The 25,652-nt window shown below is 36.7% G+C and overlaps 1 protein-coding gene across 1 annotated transcript in view; it reads right to left on the bottom strand.

Moving 5' to 3' along the window:
• Positions 1-25,652, bottom strand: part of ZNF407 (zinc finger protein 407) — a 402,430-nt gene that overhangs the window by 358,002 nt on the left and 18,776 nt on the right. The window contains exons 2-3 of the mRNA XM_045527946.1: positions 12,353-17,092; positions 6,912-7,026 (exon numbers count right to left, since the gene is read on the bottom strand). Coding sequence (XP_045383902.1) covers positions 6,912-7,026; positions 12,353-17,033 — 4,796 coding nt within the window. The 5' untranslated portion in view covers positions 17,034-17,092. The remainder of the gene's footprint in view (positions 1-6,911; positions 7,027-12,352; positions 17,093-25,652) is intronic.

Genomic DNA, 25,652 nt, shown 5'->3' with positions numbered 1-25,652 from the left:
TTATTGTTCTGATCATTTTAGCCCTAAAGACTAACACAGCAATGGCACATACTGATGTTCACCAGATGTGTGTTTATTATTTTAAAAATCCCCACTTCCCCCCATCTAGCCACACGTATTTCAGGAACTGCTTGCAGTGCTCCTACTGGTACACCATGGTTCTCCATATCTCTGTACTTTCACGTAAGTTCTTTTGTCCCCTCTGTTAAGAACGTCCAAATTTGCCTTGCGAATACCCCCTCATCCTTTAAGACCCGACTTAGACAGACCGGAATGTGAGGGGAGGATTCTCCCCTGCTGCTCAGCAAAGCTCGCCCCCCCCCCCCCCCCCCCCGTGCTCCCATTCCACTCTACCCCACTGCTAGAGTGGCTTCTGGACCACAGATCGGCTCTCCCGCAGGAGCACGTGACCACAGGGCCTGGTGTCACCCCGTCACTGTGAGTGTCACACAGAGAAAACACTCCCAGGAATCTGCCAAATGAGAAATGAATGAAGAAATAATAAATCAACGGTTATGCTTCCCTTCTCTCTGCATTTCCTATACTTCCTCTTATCCAGTTCTCCGACGAGTCAAAGAGCAAAAGCCTCCACAGAGTAAAGGAGTCATTAAAATGAGCCGATGAACAGGAAGAGGGAGGTAGAAAATAAGCTAACAAGAAAAAAAACAATCACAAAACAGGCAAAAGACCAGAAAAGTGGCCACTTTCCTGTACCCTCCTATGGTAGGAGGGTTAAAGAATCTTTAGACTCCGCAACAAGATTTTAAAATCGCCACAGAACCCTTTCAAAATAAAGAAACAAGGACTCAAGTCACTGGGACATGATTGCTTCACTAGAAAAGACCCTAGAGACAGAGGCCAATGTTTTCAACTATAACCCCAAGAAATGACAATGTTTATTTCCATTTTGTTATAGATTGATCATACTTATTGGCCTTGGAATAAATCTATGACTTCACTTTTCTGTGGCAAAAAATTTTTAAATCTACTACTACGGAAAAGGAAAGTAGGGTAAGGTGGTGACAAACAGCTCTCCTCTCACCGCTGTGGAGAGGCTCGGAATAGCACTCGTGTGTCTACTCCCCTGTCCTAACCTCACCCCAACTATTTCCTGGATTTACAAAACAACTCATTGGAAAATACACTAGAATCATATCTGAGGAAAAAAAGTCTTAGATTTGAATATTATTACCAAGATGTGTCCTAGATTTTCAAATAATGAAGTGATTTGTATATAAAAAATATGTTTAAAATGTTCATTCTCTGTGTAAAAGGCATTACAAGGATTTGAACACCAGAGGAATAAACAAATAATGTTAATTTTGTATTCCTAACTGACAGGAAGAGAGACAGCAATCATTACATGGCATTCTCTAAATTTTAAACTAAAGACAAAAGTATATCATTAAACAAAAAGCATTAAAATATTACACGGATAAAATATATAATGCACCCTTTATAATGAGAAAGTATTTTAATGTTAACTTGAATGTTTTTTACAAAACTGAGAGATGCTGCTCTTCATAGTGCTACAAGCATAATTCATGCCACAGTATAAAACAAACTTTTTCTATGTATATCTCTTTAACCAAAACAACCAGCTGAACCAAATACTTATTTTATTTGGATACATCCGTATATATGATGGGTGTAATTAATTGTTCAGCTAAAAATGCAATTCCACGGTGCTTTTAATGATTTAGGTATACACAGCTTTAGTTCTCAGAGCAGACTAAAAATAGTGATTTTAATTTATTCCTGCTGCCTACAATTACCCACAACCATGTATTTTTAAATATTTCCAGCCTATAAAAATTACTAATTTTTGCCACTTGTGTTTATCTGCATTTAGACTTTGATTTGGATAAATTAAGCTCTCAAGTGTTCCTTGCTTTATGAAACTCTGCATGTTGTACACTTCAACACAAATAAATGACTTGTACCATTAGAGGTTTAAATAATGTAATGTATTTCATGCTCAGCCTGAAGCTGGATTCCAATGAAGTTGCTAATGCACGTAATGATTAAGTGTAACTCAAATACTAACTGTGTTGTTGAAAACATGACAGGCAATAATTTGGTCTATTATATTCTGCCATTTAATTGCCTAGTACAGACATTCTCTGACACGTTATGAAGCAATGATTTACAATTATTCAAGCTGCAAAGGTCAGAAAGTGACATTATAATCATCTACATAGAGATCCCTTCTAATGCACAAAAACTAGGTAATCACACACACACACACACACACACACACACACACACACACACACACACACACAAAGAGTTTTACTGCATTAGTAACTTTCTATTTAAGGTTTCTTCTTTAACTAGGAATAAACAGTTCATAAGCACATTAATACACAATTTTAAAACGTCTAGAATCTTTTTATGAACCCAGATGTGACAGATTTAGAAAATGCCTTTATTTCTCTCCTGATCAGGTAAATTCTACTCTTCATTTAATTCCATACACAAGAATCAAGACTAGACATAGGGAAATCAATCAGTAAATAATATAATCTCTAAATCATGCATGTTGGGGATCTATGCTTCTGAATAATGGCATACAAAGTTTAGGTATAATTTCCTAGGCTGAATGAAATTATAGGCCAATTATTAATTTTTTATAACTCTTTTAAAATAGCTAGTACTGAAAAACAAAAATAACCCAAGTTGATCAATTTTACCCCCTCATCCTAATGAGATGATTTAACCTTTACAAGTTTAGACACCTATTTCTTTCTATTACACAAATATGTTCAATTTGTAACCCCTCCAGTAAATGCAATGAATTATCTACACATGAAGGAGAGTGGGGAAAAATAAAATTATTTAAAACAACACTTCAAAGTGGGAAGAGTGAAACAAAGAAAAAAATTGTGTGTGTGTGAGTGTGTGTCAGAGAGAGAGAGAGACAGAGAGAAGAGATTGAATACCAGAATATGAAGGTAAAACACTGTGCAAGCAATTTTTTAAAAGAACGTAAATCTGGGCAAAAGCAGAAAATAAATGTGACTGGTGGGAGGAAGTAGATAAGTTACATTTACTACACGCTAGTGAAAACCTAGAGAGAAAAAAATAATTACAAATTAAAATTAGTAACAAAAACCAGATATTACAAAAAGCAGAGAAACAAAGAAAAGGGATAGTTAAAAGGAAGAAAAAGAGTGGTCAACCATTATTAGCTGCATAATTTAAGAACATCAGTAAAAACATTCTGAATCTCAAGTTTCCCATCAGTAAAATGGGGATAATAAACATGAGATAAACAACTCACAAAAAGCTATAGAGGTCAACAAATGAGATGAGTGTTAATCCAGGCATTTACTAAACCATAAAGCACTGCATAAATACTATTGAGAATATGTATATATATATACTATTTCATACACACACACAGAATTAAAATAAATTTAAAAGAATTTAATATAACATGGTACCTGAATGACCTTTTTTTAAGTCATTGAGATTTTCAAGTTCTTGACTACTGAAAAAAATAGAGATCATGGATGTAGCAAAAATATGCACTTAGCCTATTTTTAAACATGAGATTATTAACTTTTACATAAGGGTGCTCCCTATCATTTCTTACTTTATCTCCCACTAAGCCCTATCTCAGACCCACAGCAGATTTTCATGTTAACTACCCATCAAGTGCCTAAATATAACTATGCCAATATTCTATAAAATCCCTCTATCAATCACCCTCAGATGTAAGAAAAACTTTAAGAAACAAAACATTATTAAGAAACTCTACTATTCAAAAAACCACTCCTCCTAAAAGTGAAAGTAAAATAAATGGCTCTTAAATGAAGTTATTTATAACATATATTTAAAACATGAAGTGCAAAGCAATACATTTTTGAACTTTTACCATTAACACGAGCAGGTAAACCTCGGGTAAACAAAATTTAAATTCTAAATTCTGAATCCTAACTACCTAATATGAATTAGACATCTAATACATTCACATTCTCTGTCAAACTAACTTAAATCCATGATGTGCTCTAGCTAAGATATGCCCATGGGGTGGGGGTGGGGGTGGGAGTGGGGGAGATATCAATTAAAATTTATCTTAAAGATTCAAAGAAAATCAACATAGGTCGAGGCAATTTATATAAAAGTTTCAAAGATAGTTTTTGTTAAGGGAGCTGCTGATACACAACCCTAAAACTAAGTCTTAGTTAAAAATGCAAGATACACAGTTGATGAGCATTACAATTGTCTACATAAAGACACATAAAACATATGAAAAAGAGGTCAATTACAAACAATCTGAAATATTAATATTGAGCTCAATTCAAAATGTATTGTTTATTGTTTCCATCAATTTCACCACAAAATATTAGTTTTTTCCTCAAGAAAAACAAGGGTTTACTAAGAAAAAAAGAATACAGTATTGAGTAATAATTGTATTAACACTTTAACGGTGTGCCTGCCTCGATATTTCTTTGCATTATTATTTAATCAAGACTATTTAAGAAACAACTTCTTACAACTCAAATAATAAAGAAGTCATTAATAAACTTCTAAAAGACAGAGATGAAGATATTAACTACTGGAGAAAAAAAACATAATGCAGGACCTTATGTTTGTGACAAAATTATAGAGCTAATGTTCCTGAAAGATCACTTCACCTTTTAAACAATGATTTTATAAAAGGTAAAATTTATAGCAATTAAAGCTAATGAAGAAATGCAGCATGAGCTGCTTATGTTCAGGAACTAATAGGCCCACTGAGCATTTCTAAGATTATTTAGCCATCAATGATAATGAATCGACATTGTCAATGACGTTAACATACCAATACTCTATAGTGCCACTAATCTGACAATCAATCCCTGCACTTTTTATATTTTCTACTTTAATTTTTAACCTAAATACTGCCCTATCCCTTTGAAACACACAGAATACAGAACAATCTATGATGCTTTTTCTGTAACATTGAAGGGTACCTAATTCATTATTGTCCTGTTTCACCTATATAAATCAATAGGTATTCTTAAGTTTACTGCAAAACCTCAGAACTTTCACCTTCACTATGAAAATATCAACTCTTTTAAAATTACTGCTATGTAACTTTTAAATCAAATCACATTTAAAAAAATAAAGAGAACTACTATTTCATAGTCCAGTGAAATTCAGTGGCTATCCCAATTGTAAAAGGTGCAATTTTGGAAATCTAGAATGCATGTTCTATGCACATTCACACAAGTAGGTCTCTCTGACACCAGTATAAAACTCAATATATGTATATTTATTTATAATTCTGTACCTTGGGAATCAAATATATAAAATACTAATGCAACATTTCAGTTGTGTTTGGGAAACAATTAGTAAGAAGGTGTACATTGTTCAAGTTATACAATTAAAGCCAATTATGTATTGTTTTTGATACCATTTACGTCAGAAACTAGTCTCTGAAAAAGGTTTTTCTTCTCTTTCCAGGGTCTTAGTAACGACAATAAAAAAAAATTGAACAGAATTGGATTTCTATTAAGAGTATGCAAAAATTGTTTACTTATATCTCACAAATGAAGAAGAAACTGCTCACTGCCACCTAATAGCAAATTTTCACTGTAGTCAGAAAGTTCTTCCTTATAACACATACAGTAAAAACAATAAATGAAATATATTTCCTTTAAAATTCCAAGATCTATAGCCATTAAAATGAACCATTCGGCACCTGACCCTTGCAGCTAAAATCGGTAGTAACAAAACTCATTCTCCCACTGATCTTCAGGGGGCTTTAGAGCAAAGGTTCATCTTCATTTACTTTAGCTGCAAGTCACTGAACCATCAATTCTGCCAATGAATACTTCACAGACCATGGTTAATAAAACTGCTTGCAAAGTTATTTGTAAAACTATCTTAAGGGTCAAAAATGCAATTGCATCCTGGGACAAAGTGTACCATCCAACAAAAAGCAGAACTTGTTTTTGGCTTAAAAGATATTTACATGGTAGTATCAAACTGAAGAATCTTCTACTAGAAAAATAAACCTAATGTAACGTGCACATTACATAATTTAATTGAACCTGTGGTATTCTGTGAATTAGCCATAAGAACTGAAGGTTTCTCAGATTTCACATAAAGACTTTTTATATGATGCACTTATTAGTTAATTTCTCTAGCATAATAACATTAAAATATACTTTTAATCAGAAGTAGGGTATTAAAATCCACCTCTGAATGTCTTATGATATACCATATATGTCATAGCATTTTAAAACCTTTTAAACATTTCTGCTAAATTAATTAGTTTTGCATTAAGGTACCCCAGCACTTTCTATTAAATGCAACACATTTGAATGACAATTAAACATTGTGAATGATTCTTCAGAGAAAAGAACCATTAACTAAAAAAAGAAACAAGTTTTGAAATAAAGTTACACAAAAACACATTACACACTGTTTTTTCACACATCATCCCTGCAATAATCAGTAACCAGCCGTCTGAAATTAAATCCTTTTGTTTTTTCCTTATAGAACCTGTCCAATGGATCCAAAGAGCTATTAATGTGATTATAATTAAAGCAGTATAGCAAAAGAAAAAAAACACATATATACACTCCTAAAGCTATGTTATGTATTTTTTATGTCTTTAAATGGAATTTATAGTTCTCTCTGGCAATGTGAATGAACATCCTATAATTTAGTCAATTTACAGATTACAGGTTCAAATTGACCTTGTAGCCCATAAAATTGCTCATCTTCAGTACAGGATTAGAAGTGGGAGAAGAATGTCATAACTGTGTTTAAAGAATTTACCATAACAATGGAAAGGAGGATACGCGTGCATAATTTTAGCCACTCTTACTCCTATCAGTTTTGAATTCCGAAACAATGGCCATCCTGCACATGCTTCCTGGTTCACACAGCAGAGATGGCTTCAATTTACTCACCCACAGACATGACACTTGTATTCCCTCATCCCAAGGTGCCTTTTCACATGGTTTCTGGCATCTCCAAGCTGAGCTGTTGCAAAATGGCATATCTTGCACTTGAACGGTTTTGATCCTGAGCAAATTTAACATAAAGTATGATTTGAATAATATATTACTGATAGTTTAAAAAAGAAGGCTAAGTCTTAAATCATACCTTTAATCGAATTAAGAATTTCTGTCCCCAAAAAGGAATATGTGCATTTATTTATAACTTGAAGAGATCTGATTCCATAATTATTCTACCCTGAAGACTTCATTGTTTCAGTGAGTCTTCTTAACTTTCAGTAATATTTGTAAGATTCAAAGTCAAAAGTGAGACTGTTCAACAGTATGAAGTAGATGTGATGAGCTAAATAATTTTAAATATTTTTCTTAAAATTCACAAAAATATATTTTAAAGTGATTCAACATGTAAAATAAAACATTTTTAAAACATGAATGCATACAGGGTAGCTGATATTTTCAAAACGTATTTATCATCAGGCACATTTTTCAGTGGCCATCTCCTTGTTTCCTCATATTTCTCCAGCTTTGAATTTATTCACATTAACAATGGTTATTTCAGATTTTTTCTGACATTTATGTCAAATGATTCATTATATTTTTAATAACACAATGTATGAATACACAGCAGATAAATTATTATGCTTTTATGATCATTTTATAGTCAAAAATTGGTCATGACTCAGCAAACCAGAAGAATTGACATTTTGGTTATTATTGTTTTGAAGAACAAATTTTTCAACATAAAAGGCATAGTAACAACAAAATTTTTTATAATTACTTAATAAAGAAATAAGATTAAACTATACTCAAAAATGAGAGAATAAAATTATTTCAAAGTTGACAAATTTACTGTTAGATAAAATTATAGCTAGAACATACTTACTGATAATCAGTAGTCACATTAATGAGAAGCAACACTCATTTAAGGTATAAAATATACGTACTATTTTCCACTTTTCTAACCACTGTATCTTCAAATAAATAAAATCATAAAAACCACAGTTTAAAATCAGTACAATATGTTTCCAGATTTTTCATATCATGTTTAGTACCTATTTAGCAATATACCTCTTCTATTATAACTAGATAGAACATGAAATATGTGGACTTTAATATATAAAAAGTTCAAATAAAAAAATTGCAATAAATCATATTTGATCAATGAACCTTTGTACAGTGCCCTTGGGGGAAAAAAAAATCCTCCAAGAATACTTTGTTGAAATTGAAGCACTCAGTAAAAAACTTTAGAGTCTTAAATTTCCATTTAATTCCCAAAAGCTGACAAAAAAAGTGAAGCATTTAATTTTAATCTTCCAACAGAAATAAAAAAAGTCAACAGTACTAAGCACAGGCAGACAAGGTTGAATATTTCACAGTTCAATGACAATGAATCCAGATCTCTTAATACTTCCATTTCTACTGTTAGAAGTAGATGTAAAATATATTTAGCACCTGAATGGTTATATCTAGTCAGGTTTATATGTTTAAATGTCAAAAGCAGGTTGAGACTGCAGCTTACAGCAATCGCACTATCAATCACATTAGAAACTACAGTTTACTTAAATGATTCTGATAAAACTAAGCCTATCACTACTTTCAAACATTTCATTGAAACACAGAATTTACAAGGACTTTTGAAAAGTATAAGAAGAATCAATTTACCTGTATTTTAAATTAAAATACTTTAAGGATAATAGGGTAATTAGGAAATTATTATATGATATATATTACATATATTAACAATACCAGAACTCCGAAGAAGATAAAGCCCTCCCAATATCTGTATTATAATTTTGGATGAACGGATGTAAAATATCTCATGGGTTTGAGTTTTCACTTTGCTCACACAGCACCTGCATTGTGACTAGTTCCCCCTCGTGTGGCAAAGATGTCACACAGGGTTGCACATGCGGTCTGTGGCTATTTTCAATTTACTGTGCATGGATCCTTTGTGACAAACTCTAGTTCCTGCAGGTCTCAGTGGTCACTGCTACAGTGTGTTGACAACACATAAATGAGTTATTGTTGACAGCTTCACCCAGAATCACTGAGTCTTTGACTATTTTTCATATCTGATATCCAGAGCAGACTGTGTTAACATCTCCTTTCTGTGCCATAAAAATTCAAATACTAGCAGAGGTAATACTTCTCTGTGTATATATTTAAAAAAATAAAAATGTGTCCCTCTTTTTCTTTTTCTCCTAACAGATAATGTTAAGCTTGCTGTGCACATTCCAAAATGAATCCAGACATAGAGTTTATAAGGCACAATTTCTAAAATCACATATCTGTAAATTTGTCTTTCTCTCAGATGTATTTTGATTATTGTAAACTTTCAATATTATTTTTAAATAGTTCCATTCCTTAAAACAGCATTATCCTCAGTAGGTTTTTGGTTTAATTTGGTCTGTGAGGTTTTTTGAAAGGGAAAAACTAAAGAGGCTCTCTAACTTTCTAGTACCTTATTATTTTACCAAAAAAAAAAAAAAAATTCCAAAGATGTTAGAGACTAAGTCTTCACATGGACCTACAGGGGCCACTGCTCAACTATCAATCATTACTAATTGCTATGCATATTTGGACATGATATTAACATTAAGAAGAAAACACAAACAAAAACCTTTAGGTCTCATAGGAATGAAGTAAAATGTTTATTACCCATCATCTAATACCTCTCAACTATAGCCTTATTCCAAAATCCTTCTTAAACATTCGAAGGCTTCATTCATTTTACCATCTGCTCATTCATTTATTCATTCATTCAACAAATTGCACTAGAGCCAACTAAGTGGGGGCACAGAAGAAGCAGTGAATGAAGTAATCGCTGTTCTCACCATGCTCAAAGTCTACAAATTCACTCCTCTAGTGATCCGTTTCTCCTCTGAACTGTCACATACTGAGTTACAAACACTACCAGTCCTGACTTCAGAGTTTTTCAATGAAGCCACACGCTCCCTGTCTCCCTACAGGTGACCAGAGTACTCTACATTAAATGAATGGCTTCAGACAATCTGGTAGCTTACCAGTATCCTATGTTATATGAAATAAAAGCTTTAACAGAATAACACAGGAAAGAAAATAAACAGCTTTTTTAGTCCTACTGATGTAATGCGAAATGGAAGACTACTCTTTGTGGTCATGCTGATTGCTCCACACCAGCAAACACATGGGAAAACTCTGGGGTACTTTTTTCCTACAATTCTTGATAACCAAAACTCACTTATTTCTTATAGTGCTGCTTTTATCATGCTATGGATGGGAAGAAAAGGTTATATAAAACATATATTAAGTCACAAACTATGAAAACAGGGATTGGAAGAGTAAGCCCTTTTCCAGTTAACCATTAATAACAGTCCCTGCATTACTATTTCATAGACATAAGCAAAGTATCAGAAAAGCAATTCATTTTAAGATGCTCCAAGAAAAACTCTTGAATTAAAACCTGGAGACCAACTTCCCCCAAAAAATGACTTACAAAATTCAAATGGTAGACTGATAATGTGTACTCAGGAACAGTGCTCTTGGTGGTGCCTCAAAGCACAATAAAAATGTACTTGCTGATAAGACCAACAAAAGACGTTTAAAAAAAAGTATGCTAACTTTTACTAAATGTTACAATCAATGATGTAACTTATATAAGTAGGGTTACTTTGTCACATATTGATAGTTACCTCACTTTCACATCCACATTAACTTGATTTTAAATGCAATTAATACATATAGTCAAGGAAGACTAATGGACTACATTCCGCACTTAACCTGGTGGACATTTTCAAATGGCACAAGTGACCAGTGCAAACCTATTTTGCATTGTAAACGACTAAATAAATCTTAATGGATTAAGAATGATCAGCTATCAACACACAAGGGAAATTAAGTGCTGAAATGCCTACATTGATTATTTTAAATTATTAGCCTTACTCTGTTCTTGAATTTGTATGCTTTTAGTGAGCTTTAACACATTTACAAGACTTATTGACTATAATTACAAGAGAATTCAAGTAATGGACACATCAATTATAAGCAACATGTCTTGACCAGACAGTTGCATAAAGAATTCTAAAAAGAGCTCCATTAGCATCTTCCTCTTAGTTTTATTCAGTTTTATCTGCCTTAAGAGGGCATATTAAGAAAGTACATATTTTCTACACATGTGAACAAGCCTTATTTCTAAAACCATATTTCGGAAAGTGAGCTACAAGGTACTGACAGAAATATTAAAAAAGCAAACAAGTAAGTATTTGGACTTATTCCCAAAAAACAGCTCTAGCACATGGGAATAGTTGGGATCAAGAGTACAATGTTTACATTCACCTTTATTAATCTTATGCAGGTTGCCCTGTTGCTTTCTTCAATGAAAAACTTTTATCTATCTTTAATCACCCTAAACTAGTAATAATGCTTCATACTCTTTTGTCTACCTCCTTGTAACCATGCACTAAGTTTCAAAAACTGCATGAATTTAAAGTATACCTTTAATAATAAGCCATTATTTAAAAGTACAGTAAAATAAACCTTACAGTTTTAATGAAAATATGTTCATTGAAATGTGAATTTATTATTCAAATCCACTCATAAATTCAACCATGGAGACAGAACTTGTCTAAGCAGAGCACAATGATTTAGAAAAGCTGTCTATTTAAAATAAAGAATGTATGGCAGGTTTATAGAAACAGTGCAGTGAATTTTTACATAAATTTAGAACAGTAGCTTATGCATTTTACACCAAAAAATGTTTTCTAAAAAATTTCTACCTAAAATTAGCCATTAAATGGAACACTAAACGTAACAGAGCACAGACACTAAACCAGGTGCCACCTCTAGGAAAACCAGATCCCAAATACATGTTAACTTTGAAAAGTGGTGGCTAATTTTGATCCTTGAAGGTACAATCTTGTTGCCTGGAATTATACTTCTGGATATAAAATATTTGGCAATGAGTATTTTTAAATTCCTAAGATTCTAAGAACATTTTTATTATTCCATTCTTGAAAAATCATTTAATATGTCCTCTGAAAACACAAAGTATCATTTAATATATACTTTGGCAAACCAAATAATTAGGACTTAGAAACAACTAAAAACTGTGACAGACAGGAGTTTTAAAAAGGCATCAGAAGGGCTAGGCTTTTTGACAAAATTAAAAGAAACTTGACAACTAATGTGCCTTTGGAATCACTAAGGCTTAATTATAATACTTGTAGGAACGTTAAGTGTCAACAATGACTTGCTACAGACACCCAGAGCCCCACACAGCAGCGCAGTGTGAACTGGGTAGGAGGCCAGCAAGCAGCTGCAGGGAAGGCTGCACATTTGGACAGGAACCAATGTGAAAATTTCATCATTGACTTGCACTTTATAGGTAAACATGGGCTTGCTGCGGAGCTACGTACCTGTATGGGTGCGAATGTGTGCCAGGAAGGCCATGGAGTTGCTACTTCGACACATCTTCCCACAATACTTGCAAACGTTTCCCTGGTTTTCCTCCCTCTCGCGGTTGATTTGCTCAGTGTCTTCCACTATATACTTATTCACCTCCCGTAGCAATTCCTCATGCTGTCCTTTAATATGCAGAAATAAATTCTGTTCTGAATCAAAGGGCTCTGTACACTTGACACATTTAAAGGTGGCCCCTCCTTCTGGAAGCTCTTCTACACTGGCCTGTTCATTTCTCATATGACCAGCACTAGCCAGATGCTGATGAAGGTTGCTTTCTGTATAGAATGACTTTCCACATAGTAAACAATGAAAGTGTTTCTCTTTTGTAGGATGCTTCATGGCTATGTGAACATTCAGTCCACTCAGTCCATCTGCTAAGAAGCCACAATCATCACAGCGAATTCTCGTGGATTCGCCAAAGGAATTGCCTTCAGCTTTCTTCTTTTTCATGCCTTGAGCACAGTCTTTTAAGGGCAACTCACTAATTCTCACTCCTGCTGCTATCAGACCCTCTTCAGACTGGTCTATCAATTCACCATCTTCAGGGTTCTTTATTCTTATTATGGAAGAATCAAACCGGCCAAAACTGTACGTGGCCTGCCCTTTGTCATCAATACTAATTATAGTTTCATAAACATCATTACTTTCAGCTGTGCTATCAGAAGCTGGGCTATCCTCTTCCAAAATAATCTCCGCTTCATGCTGTGAATTCATCAGAATGCCCTTGTCCTGTGGACCAGGATCTTCCTGAACACCTTTCAAATCCTCCGAACCATGTGCACATCCAGCTTCGTCTTGACTCCCACTCTCCAGCCTTCCCTGCTCCCGTGTTGTCACAGGAAGGGTAGTGCTGTCAGCTGGGTGCGCCCCATCTGGGACTCGGGGACACAGGTGTTTGTGAAGGACTTTTCCTCCACCACCCGCTGTGCTTCCTCCATCGCTCTCACAGGGGATATCTGGGTCACCTACGTCATTCAACATCTCATGGTTTTTCTTTGCTGTCAAAGTTGAGCTTCCTGAATTTTCATTCTGAAATCTGCTTGGGGAGCCATAATTAGAGGAAATATTAAGGGATACCATCTCTTCAGGTTTCATAACTTTACCCTTGACCAGGGGCTGCTGGAAAGTCTCACAAAAGGAATGGTCTTCACTGAAATTAGATTCTTCCTCAGTCTCAATTTCTACAGAGTCAGGAGCACAGAGTACTTTAGACATATCTAAATTAGTACTCTCATCTAAAATCGAACAATCAGCAGCAGTTCTAGATTTAAAAGTATCAGATGGTTGGTCAGAAATTATTTGAAATTCCCCAGAATTTTGTTGATGCTCCTCTTCAGGGATAACGATGTTTTTGGACATTTCTGCAGAACCTGCTTCTACATTAGAAGAGTTGAGATAAGACTGCCTTTTCATTTTGTGTTTCTCTGTGGCTGCGTGCCTGGTCATCTCTCGACGAGTCACTGCATAGTAATCACATGCCATGCAATAAAACTCAAACTCTTTTGTATGTTTCCGTTTTACATGCAGCTCTAGAGAAGCGGAAGAATGAGCATTAAACTGACAGTGTATACATTTATTATCACCTGCTCCTGCAGCATCTCTCTGGGAACATGCATCCCCTTGCTGGCGAAGTTCCTCTGACTCTGTAGACATTTGTTCCTTTTTATCCGTAAGATGACTGTTAACTTCCCCATCTACAGAATGAAATACATTTTCAACTTCGACTGCAATTGAATTTCCATTAGCTACCACTGGCTTTTGCAAAATGGAGGTATCTGACTCAGCCGGCTTGTTAGCGTGTTCATCCGAAACGGTCACTGCTAAACTGGTGGTCTTTTTACCAGCTTCAAGGTTACCCCCTTCAGGGCCAACAATGATATCTGAACTTTGTTTTCCACTTGCTTCTATTTCTACTCGTCCTTTATGTTTCTTGGTGGCACAATGACGCTCCATATCTCCCTTGGTTACAGTATAATACTTACACACTTTACATAAATAACTGTATTGGTGACTGTGTTTTCGTCTAATGTGAACAGTCAAGTTTGTAATACTAGAGGCTAAAAGACCACAGTGTGAACACGTCCGTGAGATGTTACCTTTAGGTCTCCCTCTCTTCGGAGCAGTGGTCAAAGTTTCATCATCTTTGGTGCTAACACCAGACTGTGACAGTTCCTTAGGACTTACTATATTTTTCTCCAGATAGGAATGCTCCTGCAATTGCACACCTACATGGCCTTCAATCCTTCCATTTCCGGAAACGTTAAACTCTTCCTTTTTATCATTTGCACCTATACATACCCTTTCAATACATTCTTCAAAGCTTAAGCCAATATTATTTTTCTTAGCATTTTCAAGATGCTTGCTTCTTTTAATGTGTTTCTCCATTCCTTCTTTGCTCAATGAATAAAGATTACATGCTTTACAAAGAAAGTGATAGTCTTGACCATGCCGAAGCTTTATATGTCTTGTAAGAACAGTGGAAGATCTTGTTTTATAAAAACACTTCTTACACTGAAACTGAGGCTTGCTTGAATGCCTTACTTCATTTCCATGGCTTACCCTGGACTTCATAGGTTCTTCCTGAGCTGCCTTTCCTGACTCATTCATAGAATCTGTTGTGTTTTCTGATTCTAAAGTACTTAAAGGTAAAGTCTGTAAAACCAAATCATTGTTAAATGATTGAGAAGTCTTTGGTTGAACCAAGGAACTAATATGCTTCTCGGTTGCTTTGTGTTCTTCCATGTCTTTTTCAGACAAGAAGAACAGATTACAAAGGGTGCAAAGAAAATCCATACTGTGCTTTTCCTTCATGTGGTCTCTAAGGTTTATTTCATTCAAGGAAACAAATGAACAACACTGACAACCAAGGACAGAAGCAGTTTGCTGATGCTGGCTATTGCATAAATGTTCATCAAAGTCCCTTCTGGACATGCTGGAAAAGTCACAAGTCTGACAGTAAAATTTCACCTCTCTGGCATGGCACCTTTTCACGTGAGTTTCCAAATCTGTCCCATTTGTAGCTACTTGCCCACAGTCTGTGCAAGTATATAACATCTGAGGGTCAGAAGCTGGCTTCACTGTCAGGGCCTCCAGCTGTATGGAACCCAGAAGAGGGGAGTTTCCCTGGTCTTGCTTCGGTTTCTGAGTTTCCGAGGTAGTCACACACAGACTCCGCACACTGCTGCTCATTTCTACATGGGGAGGCATCAATCCTGCATCATTTGTTTTCATCTGTGCTCTAAAGTGTTTCAGATACATCCTCTGCGTTTCATTTGTGCCTCTTTTATTAATTCCTAAAAGATTAAGCCTTTTCTTTGCCTGACCCTTCAAGGTGAAAGTGCTACTTCGTCTACGAAAGCTATTACCCAACATTAGAATATTTCGCTCAGGTCTTGGCCTCGAGGTTGTACTGATACTATGTGCTGTCTGTAGGGTATTTTTGGTAGATTCCAATTTATCTGAGAGACCCTCTGAGGTCACTAAGGCTCCTAGCTTTTTACTCTGGTTTTCAGGATTTTGAGCTATGCCAAAGGAAGTAACATTTTCTTCAACAATCTCTGGTTTTTCTGACAAAGTATTTCTGGATGGCATCATTTCAACAAGCAGCTCACTGCTACTACCACTTTGTTTAGAAATGCTTCCTCTGAAATCTTTAAATTTGCTTCCAACATTTCGCAATCCTTTTGGATCACTATTCTTTGCTATTGGTTTAGAAGTTCTTGGTTTTGCACGAACACTTTTTGTTCCCATGGTACATGGTTTTTTAGGAAAAGGTTGTTTGGTTAAAATCTGTACAAATCCTCCACGAGCAGCAAGATTCTGACGCCGGAGATGTGTTTTGCCCAGATAATGTGCATTCAACAGGTTTTCTTCCACACACTGAAAGCCACAAAGATCACAAGAAAAGACCTTGAGTGGCCCATGTGTTTGTTTGATATGCATGTGCAGAGCTGAGCTGCTCTCTGCTTTGTGGCTGCAGTGGCAACAGATATGTTCCTTTGACTGTTGCATGTGACATTCAGTATGTTTTTCCAAATCAGAGCAAGAATAAAACAAATGGCCACATACGCTGCACTTGAGAACTGTATCTACATTTCCAATGGTGCAGCTAACACTAATTTCTTTCAGGGGGAAAGGGGGTTCTCTTTCTGGATCAAGGGAAACCACTTCCTGAGCAGACTTTGTTTCAGTGTCTGTTTTCAGAGAAACAGCATCAACAGTGCTAAAATCGGGAGGCGGGGAAAGAGCATTTGGGAGGCATGTGCCTCCACCCCCACAGTCATTCAGGAAGGCCTCCTTCACGGCTTCATCCAACAGGATGCCCACGTGTGTGACTGAGCTCTCGGAAGTTTCTAATCCCTGAAAGCCCTGCTCTCTAGCTTTAAGGGGCGCTGCCTCATCTAATTTCATTCGTTTGGAAGCATGTTTATTCCTCTCTTCCTCTACAACGACACTGTCAAAGTTTGAAGATTCTGAAAAACCTCTTTTGCTTGTGGAGTTTTCAGAGGAATTTGCTATCACATCAGATACAGGCCCACAATCTTCACTGTGGGATGAAATACTTCTCAAGTCTTGTACTTCTCTCTTTACATTTTCATCCTCGTCATTCTCAGGTTTATTCTCAGTATCCATCATTAATGAAGTGCTGATGATGTGTCTCTCCTGTCCCGCGAGGCTCACTGGGCACTCATAACCTGCGAAGTAAACAAACATAGTATGACACCTTGAATGCAATGACACACATTAGTCTGAAACCAGATTGAAAAATATCACTAAATTAGCCTCAATGAAGTATCTTTTATACTCAGAAGAATCTGATCATATGTATGAAGTCCTTTATGAAAACTATGAACTCAATTTTAGGAACACCACATCACCCTACTGTTGACTCAAAGCAATACTATTGTACCTTTGAGAGAAAAAGTGATTTCTCAACTAGCTTGCTGAAAAACTCCCATGTTTCGATTCTCTATACCAGTTTGCTTCAATTTACTACTTTAAAAGAGAGGTAAGCTCTCCTTTACAATTATGTTTCACTCTCACTCTGTGAAACACATGAAAACGAAACTGCTGTGATGCAAGTCTGGAAGTTGGGCCTTCCCCGCTTTAGCCTCCCAACAGAAGCTCAAGTCCTACTGTAAAAGAAACATAATTTCAGAACAACTGCTTCATCCTTTTCCCCTAAAGCAAAGAGTCTTACCATGATTTTTCTAAATATATCCCAATTAACAACATGTATAATCTCATCAAATGTCACCATCCATGCTCAAATTCTTTTGCCAATGCAAAGGCACTCATTCCAGTTGTCAATCATTAATTTTCTCATCTAAGAGTCATTTTATATTGTGTGAAGGTTAATGGCAAAGGGAAATGTCAGTGGTACACTGGAATTAATGGAGTAAATTTTGAGGAAAAAAAAGAATTTTATTGAATAAAATGCTATGAAATCAATAATATTGATTTTATTTTTCATTATGCTATTTAATTCAATTAAAACATATCATTTTCCATTTACTTTATACCATGATTGGAATTTTCAGCCAAATGCCATTTGATTTGATGTTAATAAAAAGCCATCAACATATTATGGTCTCAAAGCTAAGGACAACTATTTTACCTAGTTGTTCAATAACATTGACAAATCAAATGAAGCTTGTTGCTTTGGCTCTGCTAAAATTAAGGGGAAAAAATATAGGTAAGATATGATACCAAAACCACAAATGAGAGAAATAGATAAACTGGACTTCCTCAAAGTTAAAAACTTCAAAAGACACTATGCTTCAAAGACCACTATCAAAAAAGATGTAAAAATAGAACCCACAGAATCAGAAAATTTTTTTTTAAAAAACATACATCTGTAAGGGAATTGCATCTAGAATATATAAAAACTCTTATAACTCAGTAAGATAAACCAATGTAATAATGAGCAAAGAATATATCTTTCTCCAAGGAAAATACACAAATGGCCAATAAGCACATAAAAAAATACTCTACATCATTAGTCACTAGAGAAATGCAAATCAAAACCATAAGAAGATAAGATAGCCATACTCAAAAAGTCAGATAACTAGGGTTGGCAAGGATGTGGAGAAATTGGAACCCTCATAACACTGCTAACAGGAATGTAAAATGGTACAGCCACTTTGGAAAACAGCCCATCCATTCTTCAAACGATTAAATGTGGAGCCAGCATACAGCCCAACAATTCTATGCCAGGGTGTATTTACCCAGGAGAGATGAAAACACAGATCCACACAAAAACTTGTACACAAATGTTTACAGAAGTATTATACATAATAGCCAACAGGTAAAAACAACCCAAATGTCCACCAATGGATGAATGAACGAAGAAAACATATATACATACAATGAAATATTATTCAGCCATAAGAAGGAATGAAGTACTAATACATGATACAATGGACATTAAAAACATTACACTAAGTGAAAGACCACATATTATATGATTCCTTTATATGTAATTTCCAGAATAGGGAAATCTACAGATCCAGAAAGATTAGTGGTTTCTTTGTGCTGAAGGTAGGGGGAATGAATGGAGGGTAATAGCTAAATGGGAGGGGGTCTTTCATGTTATTTGAGACAAGGTCTCGCTCTGTCACCAGGGCTAGAGTTACAGTGCAGTGGCATCATCATTCACGGCTCACTGCAACCTCAAACTCCTGGGCTCAAGCAATCCTGTCTCAGCCTCCGGAGTAGCTGGGACTAGAGGCATGCGCTACCACACCCAGCTAATTTTTCTAATTTTTTTTTTTTTTTTTTTGTAGACAGGGTCCCACTGTGTTGCCCAGGCTAGTCATGAACTCCTGGCCTAAAGTTTAGAAAACTCTGGTTTGAACAAAAGTTTCTTTACCACAGGATTTCTCAATATATGTGCATTTCCCAACCTTATTTCATTACAGAACCCTTCGTGTGTAAAGAGACTGGTATTGCAGAGGACCCTTTAGAAAATGCCCTTTTAGATAAAGCACTCGTTTTGCTATTCAACATTTGCAAGGGAAGAGTAAAAGGAGAGAAGGAAGGAAGAAAGAATCATGCAAAAACCTTTACTTAGTGCCTATGATACGCCAAGTATTCTTGGTTGTGGATGCTGGACATACAGCAAATACCACCACAAATTCTCTGTCCTCCAAGAGCTTACACTGTAAGGCATAAGATAATATCTTTTTAAAAATAGATATATTGTCCAATGCAGGGCAGCCACTTCTGGTCAAGATGGAGTCACATGGATTGGATTTACTCTCATGCCTAAAACAACTAAAAAAAAAAAGATAAAATTCATGAAGCAACAGCACAAGACAGTGGACGCCAGGCACAAAAGGACAGTGATCCCTGACAGAAACAAACCAGGTAAGCCCAGCTCCCTGCCTGGAGAAAGCACCCAGGCCACAGCACAGGGAAGGGGGGCTGAGTTGAGGGCAGAGCAAAGGAAAGGTCAGAGGTGAAGAAAAGAGGAGCCCTGAGATCTGCAGAGGGCCCCTCCCAGGTTTCCCAACCAAGACACAAAGCTCTGCCCTCCCAGCAGAAAGATGCCCAAGCCCTTCACAGTCAGCCCTTCACAGTAACACCAGCCCTCTGCCCCAGCAACCACCGTTCAGAATTTTTCTACAATGGATTCATTTTGCCTGTTCTAAAAGTTCACATGAAATGGAATTGTACAATATGCTTTGTGAGGGAAGGTAGGTCTGGCTTCTTTTGCTCAGCATGATGCTTTTGTTGCATGTGTGACAGCTGAGTAGTAGTATACCACATAGATATACCACAAGTGTGTTCCACAGCATTGCTGAGTAGTATATACTGCACAGCTACACCACAAGTGTGTTCCACTGCATTGCTGAGTGGTATACACTGCAAAGATACACCACAAGTGTGTTCCACTGCATTGCTGAGTGGTATACACTGCAAAGATACATCACAAGTGTGTTCCATTGCACTGCTGAGTAGTATACACCACATAGATACATCACAAGTGTGTTCCATTGCATTGCTGAGTAGTATACACTGCAAAGATACACCACAAGTGTATTCCACTGCATTGCTGAGTGGTATACACTGCAAAGATACACCACAAGTGTGTTCCATTGCACTGCTGAGTAGTATACACTGCAAAGATACACCACAAGTGTGTTCCATTGCACTGCTGAGTAGTATACACTGCATAGATACATCACAAGTGTGTTCCATTGCATTGCTGAGTAGTAGTAAACTGCACAGATACATCACAAGTGTGTTCCATTGCATTGCTGAGTAGTATACACTGCATAGATACATCAGAAGTGTGTTCCATTGCACTGTGGAGTAGTGTACACTGCATAGATACATCAGAAGTGTGTTCCATTGCACTGTGGAGTAGTATACACTGCATAGATACATCACAAGTGTGTTCCATTGCATTGCTGAGTAGTATACACTGCATAGATACACAAGTGTGTTCCACTGCATTGCTGACTGGTTTTCAAAGTGGCTGTACTGTCTGCATTGCCACCAGCAATGTGCAAGAATTCTGGTTGATCCGTGTCCTCACCAACACTGGATGGGAGTCTTTTAAATTTTAGTCATTCTAGTGGGTGTATATGTTTTAATCTGTATTTTCCTGACGATTAGTGATGGTGCTTAATACTTTATGTGCTCTATTACCCTTTTGCCCATTTCTTAATTTGGTTGTTTATTACTGAACTGCTTATGTATTCTGTATATAAATACTTTGTCAGATATGTTTTACAAATGTCTTCTCCCTTTTCATTTTATTAATGGTGTCTTTGATAAAAAGAAAAAATTTTAATTTTAATAAAATCAATGCTTTTCTTGTTATGGTTATTTATTTGTCTAGCATATTTCCTCTCTCTCCATGCTAGAATGTAAGGACATGGTTTATTTTATTCTCCCATATACTTCAAGAGCCTAGAACTTTTCCAAGCACTTGTAAGGTACTAGAATGAATGAATGTCTCATTGTGACGTAAAAAATGTCTAATTATCTAAGTATTTACAGATGAAATGAAAAATGTCTGAGATACGCTTCAAAACAGTCCAGGAGAGGAATACAGTGGAACTATGTGATGATAAAGATTACAGCTAAGTGACAGGTATATGAAGATTCATTATTCTATCAACTTTTCTATATTTGTGTGTGTTTGGAAATATGATAGAATTTGTTTAAAAACATTTTAATTCTTACTCTAAAACAGTGTGAACTCCTTTCCTTTCAATGCATCTCACCATTTCTTACTCTGCAAATGCTGCTGTAGCACAAAGCTGCATCACCTGCACTATGGGCACCAGCAACAGTTTTCATTTTCAGAAGTGTATGTAGAGAACACACAAACACTAACTTAGGGAAGACCCACATACACATCTGTTTAGAGTGAATGTTCTGTTGAGGGCATCTGACTCATGTTTTTAGAGACAAAAGAATGACAACTACATTAATATGCAGAAGGAAAATAAAGAGATCCTTTATTATCTTCTATATAATGTCTCCAAAACTTCTAAAACAAAAGGAAAAAAATTTTTCTACATTTGTTATTTCACAATTGATTTTTTTTTTTTTTTTTTTGAGAGAGAGAGAGAGAGCAAGAGACAGGATCTTACTCCATCACCCAGGCTAGAGTGCAATGGCGCGATCATAGCTCACTCTAACCTCGAATCTTGCCCTCAAGCCTCAATCCTGCCTCAGCCTCCCAAGTAGCTGGGACTACAGGTCCATGGCACCACGCCCCTTCGGGCTTCCAAAGTGCTGGAATTACAAGCATGAGCCACCGCGCCCAGCCTGCTTTTTTTAATTAATGAAATAATCCAACATCTTGGTATATCAAAGAAATAACAGCATTCAACAAATATATATTGAGTGCCTACCACATGAAAGGAATTGTAGTAATACAAATGCATTATGTATGGGGACAACATTCTATGGGAGCTACAAGATATATACACCAATGAATTCTAACACAAGGCCATGTATGGTCATGTGTATGATACAAACCGAGATCTATAGCAGTGTAAATGAGCAAGGAATCACACTTCCAAGCAGAATATTTGATTAAGATAGCAAAAATATCATTTGAGCTAAACCTTAAGGAAACTAAAACCTCTGTTTTTCTTTTGTTGAGGGAGCAAGCAGGAACAGTTAAACAGCTCAAGGAGAAGGCAGGGATTGGGCAAAGCCATAAAAGGCGCACAAGAGCATGTAAGAAAATGCAGCAGTCCTGCGGGCTGTGGTACTGGCTCTCTCTCACGGAACATAACACAGGCAGCTGGTCAACCGGCCCTGACCACAGAAGGCTCTGAATTAAGAGCTGGTTTTATCCAGTGATGTCAGGGGGGAGTCACCAAGACATAACACTGTTTTAATAAGATTAATTTTTCATGATGCAAGACGTACTGAAGGTAGAGAAAGTCTAATGGCAGAGAGAGCTTGTTGTAACAGTCCAAGTTATACAGCCCAGAACTAGCCTGAGGTCAGGAAGTGGGGGTGCAGAGTGGTTTCCTGGGTGTCTTAAAGTGATCCAAAAGGCATTAAGTGGAAGTGAGGAAGTTTATACTAATGTAGTTTTTTTTAAAAACTCACTGGAAAAGGTTATTAGAACAAACATCATACTACCAGTGGAGATGAGAGGGATCTTTTTTAAAGAATTCAAAACTCACCCAATTGGGACAGTTTAAAGCTTCATTTTTCTGTGCCATATTTTATTCATTCATTCAACAAACACTAACCATGTACCAGAAAGCACCTTGGATTCTCTCAGGAACAAAGCAAAACAAAAGAACAGGCAAGGGACTCTCTGCCAACTCTCAGAGTAAAGTGTAACCTCCTTTCCTTCTAAAAGTACCCACACTTGTAATCCAGTGGAGAAATATTAAAATCAGTCTCAGATTTGTCCCACAGTAAAGTTTCAAGATTGAGAAGACCTCATAAGTATTCAGAGTAAAATAATGGGATGTACTATTAAACCCAATCTTCTTAGGCATTAGGTTTCCTATACAAATTCATCAATTACCATTCAATACACATCCTCATTTGTGCCACAAAGATTCCCAAATGTGCAATTCCATTTATATATATCTTATCCAAATCTTCAAGGAGTTGTTCCTTGACTTAAAAAATAAGTTATAAGTAAATTTTATTCATTTTTACCTATAAATTATTAATTCATTCAGAAACTGTTATAAAAGAAAGTCCTTGCTCTAACTGCTATGATTTAAAATAAAATGTTTCAAGAAAGAAATCAAAATAGTCACATACTTTTTGAGAACAATAATAAAACAAATCAATAGCAGCCTTCTGATGACACCTGGTGGCCACTTCTCACAGGAAGTTTCTTTTGGGGTTTTAAAAAGAAAGCATTTCAGGAGGTATTTGAGAAAAGATAATTTCATATGCTACTGTACTATAGGCAGCACACATGGAATTTTCCCTTCATTTTCATCCTTTTTGTTCCACTTGTCACTGATTTCCAATCCCTCCTCTTCGTTTCTTTTTGTGCCTTTTCTCCATTGTAAGGAGTACACCTGCGGTGAGCTGCGGCACCCGGTCTTGCTGGGACGGACACTCGCAGACCTGCTCTCACCACTACGTTGAGGCCATGAGGAACCCACCTTCTCCTTGCCTCTCATCCCACTCCATCCCACCTTCACCCTTCCTAAGCTTACCCAAATCCGGGGTGCAGGTAGAGTGAGCTTAGCACATATTGTCGCCAGGCCCACAGTAACATCACTGCAGGGATACATGTGTGTCAGGGCACGTGTGCACACACAGGCATGTATAAAAGCACCTAATGGCCTTTTGCTCTTTCTTTCGAGAGTTCAAACAAGGATGAACCCAACAAGTTATTACCACCCTACAGTAAGGATCTCTCCTCCTAGAAGGACAAGATAGGACAAGGAGGCTGCCTACAAGCCTGCTGCAAGCTGCAATGACAATAGCTGAGCAAGACAATAAATGGAAATGAGTAGACCACTCATATTTCCTTCCTAATCTGCCATTTCAGCTGGACTTTCCATTGCAAATGTCTTACCATTATGCTATTACCTAATTAATAAAGTACCACCAAGTCCATACATAAGGTCTGCTAATGAGAAACTGCAATATTAGTTGCAGTTACAAAACACCACGTGCATAATCTAAGCCTAACTAGAGGGTGCTGTACTCTCCCCCCATATCCCAGTCTTCTCCCAGCAGAAACATCAATTTGTAACAGAGACCACGAAACAAAGTATCTGATCCTACAAAGAAAAAAATTACTCTTCCACAAAAATGCTTACAATTGCAAGTTGAATAAACTCTTCCATGACAAGAATGGGTATTTAAATACCTACAAGAGTAGGTATTTAACACCCTAAAAAAACTATTTAGTAGGTAACACTGGAGGCAATTTTACCACACATGGATATATAATCAAGTGTGGTTTATTCATAATAAGACTAGCTCATGAACACTGAAGTATAGTAAACCCACCTTCTCACTGTCCTGAGAACAGGCTATAATACATTCCTAACACATACGTTTGTAAAGTTATTTATTTCCCTACCCAGGAAAATGCCTGTGGTGGTTTAAAATGAGTCTGCAAATTCTTTGACACTCCCTTCAAAGGGTGGAGCCCAATTCCCTTCCTCTTGAGTGTGGATGGGACTTAGTGACCTGTCTGTAAGGGACAGAAAATGGTGGATATGAAGGTATCCGACCCTGGAGACTAAGTCCTAAGAGGCACATCCTTCCTGCCTGCCCTCGCACAGCCTCACTCTGTCCAGCGGACGCCAGACCGCACAGGGAGGACACTTACGCAGCCTGCTGGGAACTGAGGAACTGGGGCTCCACCAACAGCCAGGGAGCAAGCCCTCTGGGGAGCAGACCCTCCAGCCCCAGGGGGAGCCTTCAGATGACAGCAGCTCCTGCAAAATCCTGACTGCAGCCACAGGACAGACCTGGAGCCAGAACCCCAGGTAAGCCCTGAGATGATACATGATTGTCACTTTAAGCCACTATGTTTTGACAGAATTTGTCATGTAGCAACAGATAACTAATGTAACACCCTTCTCTCTCCTTTCTATCTTGTCAAGAATAGATATGGCTCAAGTTCATGCCCCCTTTATATATATTTCCTTTCCTACATGCTCCAACTCTTAACAAGAATCTTCTGCACACCAATATTAAAGCACACATGGGGTCATCAAGAAATGAAAACTGAAGTATACTGTTTATATAAAATGCACATCGGGGCAGAATTCCTATCAAACTTAT

The sequence above is a fragment of the Lemur catta genome, chromosome 16 (genome assembly GCF_020740605.2).
Source record: "Lemur catta isolate mLemCat1 chromosome 16, mLemCat1.pri, whole genome shotgun sequence".
Classification (NCBI taxonomy): Eukaryota; Metazoa; Chordata; class Mammalia; order Primates; family Lemuridae; genus Lemur; species Lemur catta.
This window is presented reverse-complemented; position numbering and strand designations above follow the sequence as displayed.